The sequence below is a fragment of the Xyrauchen texanus genome, chromosome 10 (assembly GCF_025860055.1).
Source record: "Xyrauchen texanus isolate HMW12.3.18 chromosome 10, RBS_HiC_50CHRs, whole genome shotgun sequence".
In the NCBI taxonomy this organism is placed as follows: Eukaryota; Metazoa; Chordata; class Actinopteri; order Cypriniformes; family Catostomidae; genus Xyrauchen; species Xyrauchen texanus.
In genome coordinates this window covers 15,690,663-15,710,035 of record NC_068285.1, presented here as the reverse complement: position 1 = coordinate 15,710,035, position 19,373 = coordinate 15,690,663, and the positions used below count along the sequence as shown (strand labels likewise).

Genomic DNA, 19,373 nt, shown 5'->3' with positions numbered 1-19,373 from the left:
AAAAAGGGGTTATGGGCCGGTTGGCCGTGCACGTTCATGTCACCAAGCATGCATTAACATTCCTGCCTGGGTGTTGTCTTTACTGTATGCTGCTGGGCTGATTTTTATGTTTGTGCCACTAACATGTTATTTATGCTCTACCTGTACACAGTTCACACTTGTGTGCTTCAGGGTCATGTGTGTGATTATGGGACATGTCAAGCACCGCCTATTTGGGGTGACCATTCCCTTAACTGGCTTGCAGGACCTAACTGTGAGTGTATTGTGCAATCGGGGAGCTGTCAATGTCTCCCATAGGTGGATCTCAAACACGAGAGGATGAAAGAGAACAATAGGTTACTCGTGTAACCCCGGTTCTCTGAAACATCGAGTGGAGAGATCCACCAAGCTTGCCCTGCTTGCTGCACGAGAAGCAAATATACTTACTGAGCAGCAGCAGCATGTGCTGGTCGTTATATGCTCTTAGGTAAGGGGGTGGGTCCTTACCGAGCATAGGTCATGCGCTTCTGTCTGTCTAGCCAGAATTGGTGCAATTGGATGCTTCTGCAGAGGTCAGGTACAGATGCCCTTCCCATAGGTGGATCTCTCCACTCGATGTTTCAGAGAACTGGGATTATGTGACTAACCTATCGTTCTGTGTGATTTTAAGCTGAGTTAATCGCATATAGTATTGAGAAGTATGAGGGATTTCAATACACTGCTCGACCTTCAAGAACTGTAAAAATGCATAAGCTGAAAGCTCATCAGAGTTCATTTGTCACACTGCAGAATATTGTAGAGGATGAGAGGAGTGACCGAGAAGAAACCGATTCGGAGGGCGAGGAGGAAGAGGCGGGTGAGAAAGACAGGAGAGCACCGGTGAAAAATGGGCCAGTGCAGAACGGTCACTTGCCCCTAAACAACAACCATCACCGCAAGACTGAGTGATGGTGAACAAGATGAGAGAGGAGGTACAACACTCCTCTTCACATGTACACATGGACAAGACCAACATAATAAAGAGAGGGCTGATAGATGGATCGACAAAAGGCCCAGAACACAGACTTCCTTAAAAAACAGGGAAGGAAAAAAATATTACCCTGCTCACAAAATTTCCAAAACACTATTAACAGACATCATGTTAGCATATAAAACAAATTCTATGCCAAAATGTAAAAAAAAAACTCTTCAGAAGAATTAGGATTTCTATTAGTAGTAAATCCAACATTCATTTGCTTTACTGGAAATATTTTCTCCAGTGTATTTTGTGTTTAGTGCCTTATTACAATTCCTACTTCTGTCACACTGAGTGTCTTACATTTTATTTTCTGTTTGTCTTACTGGGCATCACACACTACTAAAATCTCTTTTGTTGTCAGGTAGGCATTTTTGCACATTTTTGCTGGTCAACAGATTTTCAACGTTCAGTGCTTGACACCATATTGAATTTCATATTCATGAAACGAACTGGAATTTTTTGAGTTTAGTTTGTAGGTCGCTTTCATTTAGAATCACAGTCTTACCAATTGACTTTTTACTCACCTGCATTGTGCGCACACGTGACCTTCGTTATAAGCAATTGTGGATACTGCCAAGGGCCTCTGTCACTCCTCTTTTCGCAATACAGTCGCACTATTAAACTTTATTGACCCGTTACTGCTACACTACCACCTTAGATAGATTCAAAAACTAAAAAAATCGAAAACTAGATTGCACGGTTCAGTTTAGACGAACCATGATATTCGGTCCCAGCGGCGCTTAATCAACGTGTTGCCTTTTGCATGTAACGTTTGTCCAGTGTCTTCACTGTATTGTCTGTTAAGCAGCAACAAAAAGTGTTTCCTGTTCATTTCTTCATGTATTCTTGAATATAGAAGTTAGACCTAGAGACAAGTTTTTCTTTTTTTAAATATTCGTAAAGCCTCTATTTGTTCCTTTTATTTTATTGATTGTTTTTTCTCCATGTTTTTCCTTTTAAATTGTTTTTTTATTTAAGGTCAAGATTTTTTCAACAAGACTGATAAGTTGATTATTATGGTGCCTTGATCCCGTAACACAATAAATAAATATAAAAGATCATTCTGACTATATATATCTCGCAATTCTGAGTTCATTTCTCACAATTGTGTGATATAAACTCACAATTGTGAGAAATAAAGTCACAATTGCAAGGTTTTATAGACTTCATCATTGTAACGTGTTCTATGTAACGAGGAAGCGGGAGATGGCGTTTCCAACTCAGGACTGTCCTGTGGCATTTATTGATGCTCCAAAATAAAACGTGTTCGCTAAAGTATAACGGAGAAGCTTCAATTTAACTCAAATAATAGACTGCAGCGGCCAACACACAAACAGCATCAGATGTCTGTCTCACTCTCTCTCCACACTCTGAGGTCTGGCCACTTTTATTTCCCCCATCTCTCACTGCGGACACAGAAACAAGTAATTCCCAGCAACTCATCACTGGTGAGAACCCTTGCCGCTTACTCTCTTTTCAGATGAACGCTCAACCACGCCCTCGCCTCCACAATTAGATCTCATAATTTTGAGTTTATATAAGGCAGTTGCAACATATCTTGCTGTTGCCACTTTATTTCTCGTTATTATGAGATATAAACTCGTCATTTAGTTTATCGCGGATTTGAGACTTTTTTGCAATAGCGAGAAATTTATTTTGAAATTGTAAGATACAAAGTCGCAATTATGAGTTAAAATCTCAAAACGCATATAAAAAACGTCCAAGTTTAAATTTTGCAAGTGCAACTTTATTTCTCGTTATTACTATATATAAACTTGCATTACTTTGCGAGATAAACTAAATCGCAAGAAATAGTTGAAATTGCAAGATACAAAGACGCAATTGCGAGTTTAAATCTCAAAACGTACATTAAAAACATACACGTTTACATTTCACGATTGCAACTTTATTTCTCGCAGTTCTGAATATCTACAATATATACAAATTTGCAATTTTGTTTATTGTGCAATTGATCATTTATATCACTATTGCAAGTAGTTGAAATAGTTGTAGATTTATTTTATTATATTTCAAAATCATGAATTTATATTACGCAATTGCAGTTTTGACTTGCTCGCAATTGTTATAAACTGTTATAATTGTGAGATATAAAGTCATAATTACCTCTTTTATTTATTTATTTTTTATTCCATGGTGGGATCCGGCTTCCATACATAATTTATGCAGTAAAAGATGGACATTTTTGAAACAAAGTACTTGGCAGGAGAACTTTAAGCCAATGTTTTTGTCTCTTCCAGTTTTATGATGAATGATTACATTTTAATAATCAGTAATTAGAACTGGATGCACTTTTTATGTGGTGTTGATATAAAGACTGTAAAATGCATTATTATAATTATTCTGTTATTGGCAAACTGTTTGACATAACTGAATCTTGGTTTGCAGTTCAGCGTTTATGGGAAGTAGATTCCATTGTTTTCAAAAACAAAAAACTCTATTTTGGAATTTGCCCAATATGTACTGTAGATATGTACTGTTTGCTCATTATCTACTATATTACATGAGATCATGTCTAACCTAAAGTGCCCAAGGTATAGTGTACCCACTGAAAAATAATTGACTCAACCTCACGTTTTTTCAAACCCATATGACTTTCTTTGGAGTTTATAACAACATGAGGGTGAGTAAATGATAACAGAATTTGTTTTTGTCTTTGGGTGAACTATCCCTTTAAATGACAGGTTTACAAATGGTGGGCCAGTATTTTTATTTAATGTCATTGTCAATACAGGTGCTTATTATGTAGAAATTCATTTTTGCAAGTGGAACGGGACATCTGGATTGGCTTTACAAAGTTATTTTACGTTTCCAAATATTTTCGCAAGTGCCTTATTTGTAAATGTATATTTGTGTTGCTTGACTGTGCTTTCCTCCCCTCATCATTTCTCCACTTAAAGATTTGAATCTTTTCAGACTTTTTTCACCCTTCTCTCAGTTTCTTTATCTCTCCTCTGTTTACATCCACACAATCATATTCATCCATTCTTACGGCCCAGTGCCAAGACCAATCCCCCCCATTGTGTCCTGTCAAATGTGGGTCCACCACACAAACATTAAACAAATTGATCAGTGTCCCAACTGTCAGTGTTTTTATGTTGTATTTTGTATTGTCATTATTCAAAGATGTAAGATAAAGATTCTTGTGTGTGACAGACTTCTTTGGTTTGGTGTGCTTGTTTTTGAAATAATTTTTCACACTAGAATATCGTCCATACTATCTTTTACATTATTTGTGTTTATGATGATGATGTAGATTTCACAAAATATAAAATACTGCTGTATGTGTTTTTCAAACATGGTTCAGAGTCTAAAATGATTTTAAGTTGATTAGCAGTATCACATAGATGATTCCAAATCAGATATAGGGTATGGGGCCGTTCACACAGAGCGTGTTATTTCTAAAAACCAAAAACGTCAGCGTTCAGAATGGCATGCTACAGTACTACTACGTTTCCAATATGTAGTTATGGAAGAAGTAGTACGAGTAGTATGTCATTCCAAACTCCCCTACAAAACACTGCTGTCTCGAGACACGCTCTTAAAAGTTGACCTTTTTTTTAACCTGATACAATGTCTTAAAAAAATGGCAGTTCTGCATATGATGCTGAAAAAGCAACGAGACATGCTGCAATGGTCAAAGACGTCTGTCTACCACATGTTTACTTTAAAGAAAAAAAAACAAGTGAAACATAGCACAAATGGATGCAAAGTGCATGCAGTGTCAACGGCCCCTCGGATGTTATACGATCAGATCAGGGGTGGTACTACGATGTAGATCTTTGGGAGGGGCACAATTCCCCCTATGACCTGGCCATGGATCAGATCGTCACATTAGTCTTAAGTCTTATTTAAATTGAATGGTATTAACTACATTTGCATCTGTTTAGAATCACAGCGTTAATTTAGACAGACTGCTAGTATGTTATCTCAATTAGCTTTTATAAGACTAACTGCAGTTAAATGTTTGCTTCCTGAAGTGTTATGTTTCACTTATTTCATTAAAAATACACAAAGGCTATTTTTAGAAACCAAAAAAGCATGGTTTAAAACAAGTAGCAACCATTTACTTGAAATAAATGCTTTAAATGTTAATGCTATGTACAATTTGCTGATGTTAATATTGTTCACAGCCAGCACCATGCTCTAATGGCTCCATGTATTAATATCTTGAGTACCGAAATATTGTCTTATGCTACTCACAGAAGTCGTTGGCACCAAATTTCATCATAATGCCTCTTTTTGTTGCTTTTGGAAGAAAGCATCATGCTGATTAAATAAATGTCAAATGTGAAATTTAAACACCAAAAACCTGTTCCTCTGTTCTTTTTACTAACTTTTTGTTTTGAGGCTTTTGCATTTACATCTGCTCAAAATATTTGACTATACTTTAGCGCCTCACTTGAAACTCTCCACTAATGTGGCTACCTGATTCTCCCCTGTGTAATGTACCTTTGTCCACATTACTGTTAGCTGTTACTTTAATATCTCAGATCAGTTACCAACCACACTATGACTCTTAGCCTTAATGTTGGGTTATGGGCTGAAATCGGATCTCGAGTCAGCAATTAATGTGCTCACACATTGGCTGTAAATGGCCCTCTATTGTAATGTGGCCGTGTGACTTTTCTACCTCCACACATAAAGGCTTGGAGTTTAGTTCTCCTACTTGTGCAGAAAGAGAGTGAGTGAGTGACCTCCACAATAGCTCTCCCTCCATATCTCTGTGATACTCTGGCCTGTGGGTCATTTTAATCATGCACTAATCTTAATCTCTTCTATACACCTCACTGAAGACAATAGGATGGGATGTGTACCACACAGGTGAGTGCACAAAACCAAATTTAGCTGTCAATACAAAATACAGATTGAGTGTAACTTTAAGGTTTCTTTTCACTATATGAACATTTCAGGTGTTGTGTGTCTTGTTAATGCTTTACAGTGCTCCATGTAAGTGCACAGCAACAATTATTTTCTTAATTATTATTAAAAATACAGATTAAGAATTAAGGGATTTTCTAAAGAATGTGCTTTATGTGTATATTTACTACAAATTGTTATAAAACGTGTTTCAAGATGTTTTTTCTTAGTTTCCAACTATGCTAATCTTGAGCACAGCACCCTAAAAAGGTTATTTATTACTTGATGCAACCAAAGTGTACATTGACACATCCTTAGAAAAGCTCATTTAATAAGTATATCTCTGACAGATTGACAAATTCAATTGCAAAATGGACTGCTGTGAACTGTAGGCCAATAATTGGCTAATGTTAAATAATATGGAAATAAGCATTATTTTGGATTTTAAAGCCAATTTTAGAATTTTCTTGTCAATGCTTGTCTGGCACAATAATGTAATGCATTTTAATTATCTAAATGTAAATATATTATATGTATATATATCGTATATTGAATTATTGCTATTTGAGTTGTTTCTCAGAACATATTAATATATAAATTAATTTGATTAATTGGCTTACCATGTTTTTAATTCAATAAAACAAAATTAGCGATTGACAGCCTATTAATACACATATATATGCATGTATGTGTGTTTATATATATGTATATATATATTAGAGATGTGTGTGTGTGTGTGTATACACTCACCTAAAGGATTATTAGGAACACATACTAATACTGTGTTTGACCCACTTTCGCCTTCAGAACTGCCTTAATTCTACGTGGCATTGATTCAACAAGGTGCTGAAAGCATTCTTTAGAAATGTTGGCCCATATTGATAGGATAGCATCTTGCAGTTGATGGAGATTTGTGGGATGCACATCCAGGGCAATAAGCTCCCGTTCCACCACATCCCAAAGATGCTCTATTGGGTTGAAATCTGGTGACTGTGGGGACCATTTTAGTACAGTGAACTCATTGTCATGTTCAAGAAACCAATTTGAAATTATTCGAGCTTTGTGACATGATGCATTATCCTGCTGGAAGTAGCCATCAGAGGATGGGTACATGGTGGCCATAAAGGGATGGACATGGTCAGAAACATTGCTCAGGTAGGCCGTGGCATTTAAACGATGCCCAATTGGCACTAAGGGGCCTAAAGTGTGCCAAGAAAACATCCCCCACATCATTACACCACCACCACCAGCCTGCACAGTGGTAACAAGGCATGATGGATCCATGTTCTCATTCTGTTTACGCCAAATTCTGACTCTACAATCTGAATGTCTCAACAGAAATCGAGACTCATCAGACCAGGCAACATTTTTCCAGTCTTCAACTGTCCAATTTTGGTGAGCTCTTGCAAATTGTAGCCTCTTTTTCCTATTTGTAGTGGAGATGAGTGGTACCGGTGGGGTCTTCTGCTGTTGTAGCCCATCCGCCTCAAGGTTGTGCGTGTTGTGGCTTCACAAATGCTTTGCTGCATACCTCGGTTGTAGCAGTGGTTATTTCAGGCAAAGTTGCTCTTCTATCAGCTTGAATCAGTCGGCCCATTCTCCTCTGACCTCTAGCATCAACAAGGCATTTTCAGCCCACAGGACTGCTGCATACTGGATGTTTTTCCTTTTCACACCATTCTTTGTAAACCCTAGAAATGGTTGTGCGTGAAAATCCCAGTAACTGAGCAGATTGTGAAATACTCAGACCGGCCCGTCTGGCACCAACAACCATGCCACGCTCAAAATTGCGTAAATCACCTTTCTTTCCCATTCTGACATTCAGTTTGGAGTTCAGGAGATTGTCTTGACCAGGACCACACCCCTAAATGCATTGAAGCAACTGCCATGTGATTGGTTGATTAGATAATTGCATTAATGAGAAATTGAACAGGTGTTCCTAATAATCCTTTAGGTGAGTGTATCTCTCTCTCTCTCTCTCTCTCTCTCTCTCTCTCTCTCGATAGAGAGAGAGAGAGAGAGAGAGAGAGAGAGATGATGTGTGTGTATATGTATATAGATATATAGATATAGATATAGATAGATATAGATATAGATAGATATATATAGATATATAGATATATATATATATATATATATATATATAGATATATAGATATAGGTGTGTGTGTGTATGTATGTATATATATATATATATATATATATATATATATATGAGAGCAGAGAGATGTACAGTGGATATAAAAAGTCTACACACCCCTGTTAAAATGCTAGGTTCTTGTGATGTAAAAGAATGAGACAAAGATAAATCATGTCAGAACTTTTTCCACCTTTAATGTGACCTATAACTTGAACAATTCAATTGAAAAATTCACAATAAAAAAAACTCACAATAACCTGGTTGCATAAGTGTGCACACCCTTAAACTAATACTTTGTTGAAGCACCTTTTGATTTTATTACAGCACTCAGTCTTTTTGGGTAGGAGTCTATTAGCATGGCACATCTTGACGTGGCATTATTTGCCCACTCTTCTTTGCCAAAGTGCTCCAAATCTGTCAGATTGCGAGGCCAACTCCTGTGCACAGCCCTCTTCAGATCACCCCACAGATGTTCAATTGGATTCAGGTCTGGGCTCTGGCTGGGCCATTCCAATACATTAATCTTCTGGTGAAGCCATTCTTTTGTGGATTTGGATGTGTGCTTTGGGTCGTTGTCGTGCTGAAAGGTGAACTTCATCTTCAGCTTTCTAACGGACGCCTGAAGGTTTTGTGCCAAAATTGCCTGGTATTTTGAACTGTTCAGACTTCCCTCCACCCTGACTAAGGCCCCGGTTCCAGCTGAAGAAAAACAGCCCCAATGCATGATGCTGCCACCACCATGCTTCACTGTGGGCATGATGTTCTTTGGGTGATGTGCAGTGTTGTTTTTGCGCCAAACACACCTTTTGGAATTATGGCCAAAAACTTCAACCTTGGTTTCATCAGACCATAACACATTTTCACACGTGCTTTTGGGAGACTTGATGTTTGTTTTTGCAAACTTCAGCCGGGCTTGGATGTTTTCTTTGTAAGAAAAGGCTTCCGTCTTGCCACCCTACCCCATAGCCCATTCAGCCCATTCATATGAAGAATACAGGAGATTGTTGTCACATGTAGCACACAGCCAGTACTTGCCAGAAATTCCTGCAGGTCGTTTAATGTTGCTGTAGGCCTCTTGGAAGCCTCCCTGACCAGTTTTCTTTTCGCCTTTTTCATCAATTTTGGAGGGACGTCCAGTTCTTGGTAATGTCTCTGTTGTGCCATATTTTCTCCACTTGATGATGATTGTCTTCACTGTGTTTCATGGTATATCTAATGCTTTGGAAATTATTTTGTACCCTTCTCCTGACTGATATCTTTCAACAATGAGATCCCTCTGATGCTTTGGAATCTCTCTGCGGACCATGGCTTTTGCTCTGAGATGCAACTAAGAAAATGTCAGGAAAATCCTACTTGAACAGCTGAACTTTATTTGTGATTTAATCAGAGTCACTTTTAAATGATGGCAGGTGTGTAATGACTTCTATTTAACATGAGTTTGAATGTGATTGGTTAATTCTGAACACAGCCACATCCCCAGTTATAAGAGGGTGTGCACACTTATGTAACCAGGTTATTGTAAGGTTTTTAATTTACATTTTTCCCCAACAAAGATTTCAGTTTGTTTTTCAATTGAATTGTTCACATTATAGGTCAAATTAAAAGTGGAAAATGTTCTGACATGATTTATCTTTGTCTCATTCTTTTACATCACAAAAACCTGCCATTTTAACAGGGGTGTGTAGACTTTTTATATCCACTGTTTGTGTGTGTGTGTGTGTGTATACAATACATAAAACAATTCTGTCAAATTGAACAAAATGAAATGAATAAACCTTAAACAATTAAGTTCTTTTATTTTTAATTTGGCATAGATTACTTGTGGAGTTTATACCAGCTGAAGTGCATGCTGGCATTATAGTAAAACGGAGATGTGTAAAATACTGAAGAATTTTAAATAAAAAAGTTGCGTTTTAAAATTCACATTTTCACTCAGATTTTTACCTTTATAACCTGTAATGAATTGTTTTTAATTATTATTATTACATGGGAAAACTAAAAAAAAAGAAGCATTTTCACAAGTGCTCTCTGACTTTTAAACCCCATTGTGTCTTTATTCAGTTACCACAAATTTAATCTCTTTGTGGTCTTTAGTTATTTATGAGGGGTTTTGGAATTCGCCCATCTCTCTACTTTACCCAAATGATGCCTTCCTGCTTCCAGGATTATCCTTCCCTTTCCCAAGTTCTCATTCTCCTGAAGGTGATTAACGAAACCATCACAGCTAATTGGAGAGCATGATATCTCCACTACATCACCTTACTCTCCCGCTCTATCCCTTCTCTTCTTTCTACTTGTATTGGCATCCAACCAAATTACAGCCAACCCTTCCATGTATTGGTAGACTCAATTTCCCTTCACGCAGCCCCTGGTGACGAACTTAATCACCATTGCGTATTGACTTTCCATAGTTGTCCTCTCTCATCCATCACGGTCCTTTTTGTCCATCCATCTCCTTTCCCTGGGTGTGACGTGTCAGAGCTCTACCTTCTGGTCTGAGGTCTGCTTGAATTACAAACACACTTGAAACAAGTGGGTTGACTGGACCACAGCCCTCGGTAAAGGGCAACGCTTGATCCACAGCCATTCAACTCCTCTTAAACTATTCATAGAGGCTTGGGTGCCAAGAGGAGGTCGCAAATATGCAAATGCACTCTGTTGTGGTGGAGGTGAACCATGTTTTCTTGAAGAACAGAGATATGGATCTGAAAGATTATTAGAGGGAGAGCTTATGGCAGTGTTGAAGTGTTTTATGTTGACATTAGCATGGGGTAGGTAGGGGGTAAACCAAAGGTCTCGGAGAGGTAAAAGAGGAAAGAATGGGTGGCCTATGTGATAATGAAGTATAAAAGCAAGAGACTGAAAATGTTACACTGCAAACAAAAAAATAAAAATAATCTTACTGCCTATTTTTGTGTTATTATCTGGAAAAAATATCAAAACATCTTTTAAATGTGGCAATTCTGGCAAATTAGCTGTACCAATTGAACAATTCAACTCATTACAATAAGTTCTACAAACTCAAAGAATATTGGTTAAGATGATGGTAATGTTACCAGCAAGTACTTCAAACTCTTGGAAGTTATATTAATGTAATAACTGAAGACACCATCAAAGTGAATGCTATGATGGTGATTAAAAATGAGAACTTTTTCAGCAAAACATCATTAAAAACACATAGAGATAAAACCTCAAATTCAAAACAGATTATTTACTAATTATTTACATGTCCTCATAAGTCGTCATGCTTTGGCCAACACACTTAAAGGGATAGTTCACCCAAAAATGAAAATTCTCTCATTCACTCACCCTCGTGCACACATCTATCATATTGTGTCTGAACACATGGATTTAACCACTAGAGTCATTTGGATTACTTTTATGCTACCTTTATGTGGATATTGGAGCTTCACACTTTTGGCACCCAGTCACTTGCATTGTGAGGACCTACAGAGCTGAAATATTCTTCTAAAAATCCAAATTTGTGTTCTGCAGAAGAAAGAAAGTCATACACATCTGGGATGCAAGGGGGGTGAGTAAATCATGAGAGAATTTTCATTTTTGGGTGAACTATTCCATTAAATCATTTCAAGCGCAAAGGATTGTGGGTGCCTTCAGCCACAGTGCTTTTCTTTTTGGCATGGTCAGTGGCAGATACAAAAATGTGATGTTCATAGTGCTTATAGCCTTAAACGTTTCCCACAGATTTGACCCATGACTTTTCAAGATCTTTCTATGACTTTAACAGATGCTTATGACTACTGGATTATGTCCTTAAAGATATTATTCTGCCACAAATGGCCTTCTCAGGACTGAGTATCAGTGATCAAACTGAGCATGCTCAAAAGCCTGTAAGTTCTACACTGTAAAAACTGTCTGTAATTTTAACAGTACAAGAGTGTAAAATGCTACAGAAATAAAACGTTAATTGATTAACGAGTATTAACTGTAAAATATACAGTACATTTTATATATATATATATATATATATATTAAAAGACAATACAGTAGATTTTAAAAAGATATATATATATTTTAAGATGTACAAAGTATAATTTTCCTGTATAATTAATGGTAAACATTTTATTTAACAAGAGATGACGTGTATTTTTACAGTACATTATTGTTAAAATTGCAGTATAAAAAAAACAGTAATCGGGTGTTCCCACAATTCCCTGCATGACCCATCATATTTAATTTTATTTTATGGGAATAGTTATGTTTCTTCTTATTTTTAATATCAGTTACATACTTTGGGGTGTTGTGTTTTATATTTAATGTAGTTTAGTTAATGTTTACTGCATTATTTAAATTTCACACGTGTTACCCTGATGGTGTTTAGTGTTTGTGTGAGTGTCTCTACATGTTTATTGGTCATTGCTCTTGGAAGAGCCACTATTGGTGAACTTCATGTCATCACTTGCTCTTCTGTCATTTTTATGGTAAAAGTAGATTTTTACAGTTTCAGAAGGTTAATATCAAGTTTGACTCTTTTATTTTTTATGTAAATTAAAAACATTTTTAGTAAATTTGTTTTACAACAGTTTTAATCTGTAACATTTACAGGTTGTTCTGTAAAGTTGTTCACATATTTACTGTATTTTTTTACATAGTTATTCTGGCAAACACAGCTGCAGGTTTTGTGTGTGTGTGTGTGTGTGTGTGTGTGTGTGTGTGTGTGTGTGTGTGTGTGTGTGTGTGTGTGTGTGTGTGTGTGTGTAAAAACAACAGGATTTTTTACAGTGTCCCCAACTTGACATTGTATATGCTCACTCTAAAAATGTCATTTTTAAATGTCAAGTTGTTCTGAATTAAATGGCATAAAAGTTGACTTTATTTCAACTTTGTTACATTAGATAGTTCATCTTTTAAAATTGAGTTTATATGAAAAAATGTAAATTGGATTTATCAAATTGAAAATAAAGTTTCCTGTTTAGGTATTAGGAACAGATCAATTAAATTTCATATTTTATAATTTCAGTTAATTCATATTTCATATAAGATTCAGACATTGCTTAATTATTGAGGCCATATGAGGGCAGAACATATTTAATTACTTGCCTGTATGATGTAACTTCTTCTGTTTTATAATGATATTCCTTTTTAATCAGGACTGATGTGGCTTTATGAACCATATAAGAGCACATTCGTATTCTGGGATCCAGTTCTCAAGACCTTTCAAGGAATTGCGGATTGTCCTTCAAGAAACACTGGAACTGCAATTTTCTGGAACAAAGAGATTCTCATGGTCTGCTGTCCCAATTGCACCAAAGGATTTTGGTTCAGATTCAAAGAAATAAAGAACAGTGACTAGATTGGTACAATTGGTACAGACTGGGGGTTCTTTCATTGACAAAACACTTCACAGATGGATCAACCAGCGCCACCAGTGTCCCGACTAGAGGTCGATGTGGATTTGGGCTTTGCCCTCTTCTTCCTGTTTCTCCTCTGCCTGTTCTTATTTGTTACTGTTGTGCGTTGTGCTCAAACAGTTGTGGATCCATATGGTGCCATCTCAACCTCCACCTATCAGGAGGAGCAAATAAATAACTGATATTTGCACTGGCCAATCCAACACAGAGGACAAAACAAAGGGGTGTTGCTGAACACCACACAGCTATGTTCAGAATGGGCGGCCTACTGCACAGTATATAATGAATAAATGCTACTATTTTTTTAAATGTATGTGTAATTGTATGCATTATGGAGCGATCATCATTAGCTTATTACATTTGTCGCATGACATCTGGCGTTCAGTTATCTCAGAAATAAAAAAGATATTTTCATTACATTTGTCATTTTTAATCTGGTTTTGTTTCAAGACTTCTTAAAGGGATAGTTCACCCAATAAATGAAAATTCTCTAATCATTGACTCTCCCCTCATGTCATCCCTGATGTGTAGGACTTTCTTATGCTGAAAACAAACAATGATTTTTAGAAGGTCCTTATAATACATGTGAATGGGGACCAACATTTTGAAACTCCAAAAGTTTAGCATAAAAGTAATCCATACGACTCCAGTGGTTAAATCCATGCCTTTAGAAAAATGTGAATGTGGAGATGGTATAAAAGAACTTAAATATTGATCTGTTATTACTCTGGGAATGGTGATTACTGCATTTGGAAAAGGTCATGAGGCATCAGTGTATTACTCCCTGCTAATTCAGAGTCTGGGGGACGGAGCTTCAACTTTTCTCAAGAGATTATGGGAGAAAGATTTAAACTTGGTATTGGAGGAGGGAGTGTGGACTAGGATTCTAAATAACATCAAGTCTACATCTAGAGATTCAAGGGTGCACCTTAAGCAATTTAAGATTTTACATTGATTCTATTGGACCCCCTCTAGATTGTATAGGCTTGGTTTCAAAGACACTCCTACCTGCTGGTGAAGCCAATCAGAAGATGGGGACACAACCCATGTTTTTTGGGGATGTGTTAAGATCCAAGAATTTTGGTTGAAGGTTCAGAGTTTTGTGTGTGACGTGTTGGGCACTCGGGTTTTGTTTTGCCCCAGACAGTATTTTTGGTGATGGGGTGGTCATCAATACAAGGGATAAACACCAAAAAATTGAGTCCTGACCAGTGTTGTGACAGGCAGACAGATAGTTTAACGGGATGGAAGTTGTAATATATATATTTGTGTGTGTGTGGGTGCTTATATTTGACCACGGGGGTGTTCCTTGGGGGTCGGGGTGGTGTTGGTGATTGGGGAAGGGGAGGGGGAGGGGGAGGGGTAGTACTGGGAGTTAAATGTTGATTCAGCGTATATATGTTTTGTTTTACTTTGTCATCTTTTTTAATTAAAAATTTTTTAAATCTGAAAATATTTATCTGTTTCCCACTCACGCATATTATATCGCTTCTCACGACACAGATTTAACCACTGGAGTCTTATGGATTACTTTTATGCTTCCTTTATGTGCTTTTGGAGCTTCACAATGTTGCCACCCATTCACTTGCATTGTATGAATTGCCACAGCTGAGATATTCTTCCAAAAATCTTCATTTGTGTTCAGCATAAAGTCATGCACATCTGGGATGGGATGAGGGTGAGTAAATGATGAGCGAATACTTCATTTTTGGGTGAACTATCACTATGTTTTTACAGTTATATATAATATAATTCTAATTAATCAAACTGGAAATGGAAGGTGAAGTCAAACATTGTGGAATACACACAGTGTACTGGGTAATGTAGGTGTTAATCTGGATATTCATGTAGAAAATTCACATGCACAGTATATTGTACATACTATATACTGCAGTAATGGTAAGAATAGTATAGAATGCTTTACGAACAGCCCACGGGTAAGCCTATTTAGTCAGTTGTGGAAATCAGGGGACATTATTTAAATATTTTTAACATGAAATGTGGACTGATGCCAGAAATGAAATGAAGATACAATTATACAAAAATACAATTAAAAAGGAGCTTTATACTGTTGCCAAATGTTTGAACAAGCTGGAAAAAGAAGGCAATTTAAGATTTAATGCAAAGTTTGATGCAATACCTCTGCAAACACACAGGCTATTATTTTTATGGTCTGGCTTACTTTTTTATATTTCGGTTTTTACCAGAAACTTTCTTATCAAAGGGACTAAAAATGCAGACCACAAATTATGTTAGCAAACAAGTCGATACATTGAGCAACTGGCTAGTTTTGAATTAACCATAAGGAACCAGTGGGACCTCTTTAGTAAAGAGTGAAGTGACCAATAATATTGCATATGTTTTCTCACTGAAATGCTCATTCTACAGTACAGCACTGCTTTTGAGTTAGATGTAAATGTACTGATATTAACAACAGTAAGGTTATCTATGACATCTATATTATATTATATATTACTATATTATTCTGGCAGTTGTTCCTCTCCTTTCTAGAGTTTCTTATTGATTCATCTCTTGGAATGCCTGAAAGAAAACAAAACCAGTTCTAATTTCTTTCATATATACTAAAGAAAGAATTTAGAACTGGGTTTGTTTGTCTTCAGACATTCCAAGAGATGAATCAATAAAAACCTGTATCGCCTCGTGAATATTGAGATCGCGAATAAAAACGCACCTTCTCTGGGCTCATGCTGCTTTGTCCATGAAGCCATTTACAGAGACATTCCGGTGCATTAGCGGAGGTTGTGACTCCACCTACAGTATATTTGACACCATTAAACCAGATACTTCAGATGACCTGTACAAATGCGTACAAACCCGTATAATGGAGAACTTGTATATTCCAAGTCTATATAAATGTGTTTATGCAGGAACATGACGATAGATTAGATTAGTATGACTGATAAACACCCCCCATTTTTGACCATTTTTTCTCAGCGCCCCCTGCCATCCTTTGAACGCCCCCCTGGGCGGCGGTACCGCCCCTTTTGAGAACCCCTGCCCTTAGACCAGCGAGTCAGAACACGCTCAAATTACCCACATTACAATTCAGATCATTGGGAGGAATCTGTAAGGAAACGTTAGGCTACATCTTAAATCAAACCTTATTAAAATTAAAACTGAAACTTATTTTAAACGTATAACAAACACCTTTTAGGGGGGGATTTTCTCCACCATTTTGAATGCCCAATTCCCAATGCGCTCTAGGTCCTCGTGGTGGCGTACTGACTCGCCGCAATCCTGGTGGCGGAGGACGAATCTCTGAGACCGTCAATCTGCGCATTTTATCACGTGGCTTGTTGAGCGCGTTATTGCAGAGACGTAGTGCGCGCGGAGACGTCACGCTATTCTCAACAGCATCCTTGCACAATTCAGCACGCTTCCCACTGAGAGTGAGAACATTATTATAACACATTATTGCGACCTCGAGGAGGTTACCCCAACGTGACTCTACCCACCATAGCAACCGGGCCAATTGATTGCTTAGGAAGCCTGACTGGAGACACTCAGCACACCCTGGATTCAAACTCATGACTAGTGGTAGTCAGTGTCTTTACTTGCTGAGCTACCCAGGCCCCCCCAAACATACTCTTTTCTAAACATCATAACCCACATACACCTGTCTAAATCTGTGAGTGTCCTCTTTTACACCTTGTAAACCCTGGGCATGCAGCCAACAGGCTAATATCAGCAAGCTCTCTTCATTCTATAGTGGGAAATTGCCCTTGATCCCCAATAAATAAACTGCCTGTAGAGGAATGCTGATCTGGATCTACTAAATGCCCAAACATTTTCCAGACAATTCGAGAATAATATATAGAATATATTCTGATATGCTTTGATGTATCTTTCAAACTTCAAAGAGAGAATGCAACAAATATAGAACATGATTCATTACCTCTACACATAAATGTCATGAGGTGCAACTGGCTGTCAAATACACATTGAGCTACACATAACACATAATCTTTTTCGATTGTAAACATGTACTTACAGTACATAACTTCAGTAATATACACAAATGACAATATTACTGTTCACGTGTTACACTTGCTATAGTTTACTTCCATGTTGTTTCTTCATCAGTAGCATTGTCAAATATAAAGCAAGTCAATTACTGAAACATCAGAGAAACCTTGAGTAACAAATAGCATGTGTAATATATATGTATAGATGCATATGGAATACGGATAATTTAATGTTGTCACAAGATAGTCATTTGTATGCATATAATGCTAATTTGTCTTTGTAATAAACAAATAAATATATCCTGTGATAGTAAACTTATATTGATATGAAATGCTCATATACATATGACTTATGGAAGCACATAAAATAGGACACAATTACATATCTTGGCTCTTTAACGTCCATATACACTTTGGTAATTAAACTATATAAAAATATATATTTTTTGCAATTTAGCCGTTTTTGTTATTGTTGTTTTTTCTGCACTATTCAGAAGAGGAAGAGGTGAGGGCATAACTCCAAAAATGTGATGAGGTACAGGGGGTGGAATGAGGTCCCAGATCACTAAAGACCCAAGGTATGCATAAAAGGGTTAATGCCATAACTTTTGAAATGTCATGACGTGGAATGAAAATAGTTATTTGAATACATTTATTTTAAAGATAAGAGCTCAATGCAGAAGATGCTAAATATGTTCTGTTGATACTTCTGTTTTGAATTCATATAATACCTGATTAACAACAACAACAACAACAAACCTTAACATTTAAACATATGGCTGAAATATATAATACACCACAATATATACAAAACCCTTACAAAAACTACTGTGGCAGTATCATGGTGCAGTGATGTATATACAATGGCGTACATAGCCGTCTATACATTGGCACTGAATTATTACCAATAATTTATTAATTTATTTGATACTCCAAGGAAATTCAAAGAAAACCATGGTATATCATGCCTTAAAATCCCATAGTGGTAGTAGTACCATGGTACTTTTTAGTACATTTTAGTATTAATTTTTAAGGAGAAATTAGGGGAAATAACCATCTTTGACTATGTCACTGTTAGTTCTGACGTTTAAAAAAAAACAACATTTGTGAAAAGAAGTGTCAATCAAATCAATGTAATTTGACCTGCTTATTCTATTTCTTTGGCATGGGCTTAGTTTTGACCTTGCTATATCCTCTGTATTGTTTCTAAATCAAAGTGTCAAAATGAAAACTTAAAGGGATAATTCACCCAAAAATGAAACGTCTCTCATCATTTTCTCACCCTCATTCATTCCAGATGTCAAATATAAGACTTTCTTTCATCAGCAGAACACAAATGATGATTTTTAGAACAATATTTAAGCTCTGTAGATCCTCACAATGCAAATGAACGAGTACCAACATTTTAATGCTCCAAAATGCACATAAATACAGCATAAAAGTTATCCATCCACCTCCAGTGGTTAAATCCATGTTTTCAAAAGCGATATTATCCACAGTGTTCCTGAGCAACCAATGGGCGGCGCCATGATGACTCTAATCACCTTTTTCTATTTCTGGTCATGAGACGCCAGGTAAAAACTGCCAAAATGAGCGATCAAGAGGAGAACAACAACCATTTAAGTGTTACTTTGAATAAAAATGAATTTCAGACTCCACTTTTGCAGTTGCTGGCTGTCATTACAAATCAGAATTATTAATGATATCAATGTAACTAATCTCGAACCATCGCTTCATGACATCTACATACTCAGGTGAGGCACTGTCTGTAAAGAAATCGTTTTTTTTTGACAATTGTGACACCTTAAACATTACATTCACCCCTAAGAATCCAGTGAAATCACTGGAGATCGAAAACTGAAAACAGTCGAATCGTGGAACACTTTCGTGTAAAGGAAAAAGGTGGATGTGGGTGAGAAACAGATAACTATTTAAGTCCTTTGTTCAAATAAATTCTCCTCTCTGCCCAGTAGGTGGCGATATGCATGAATAATGTGAAT

General features: G+C 36.8%; 1 protein-coding gene across 1 annotated transcript in view; it reads left to right on the top strand.

Moving 5' to 3' along the window:
- The window catches only part of LOC127650601 (ceramide synthase 2-like), a 30,094-nt gene extending 24,776 nt beyond the window's left edge, over window positions 1-5,318 (top strand). The window contains exon 11 of the mRNA XM_052136112.1: window positions 769-5,318. Within this exon, the coding sequence (XP_051992072.1) occupies window positions 769-927 (159 nt within the window). The 3' untranslated portion in view covers window positions 928-5,318. The remainder of the gene's footprint in view (window positions 1-768) is intronic.
- The last annotated feature ends 14,055 nt before the right edge of the window (window positions 5,319-19,373 follow it).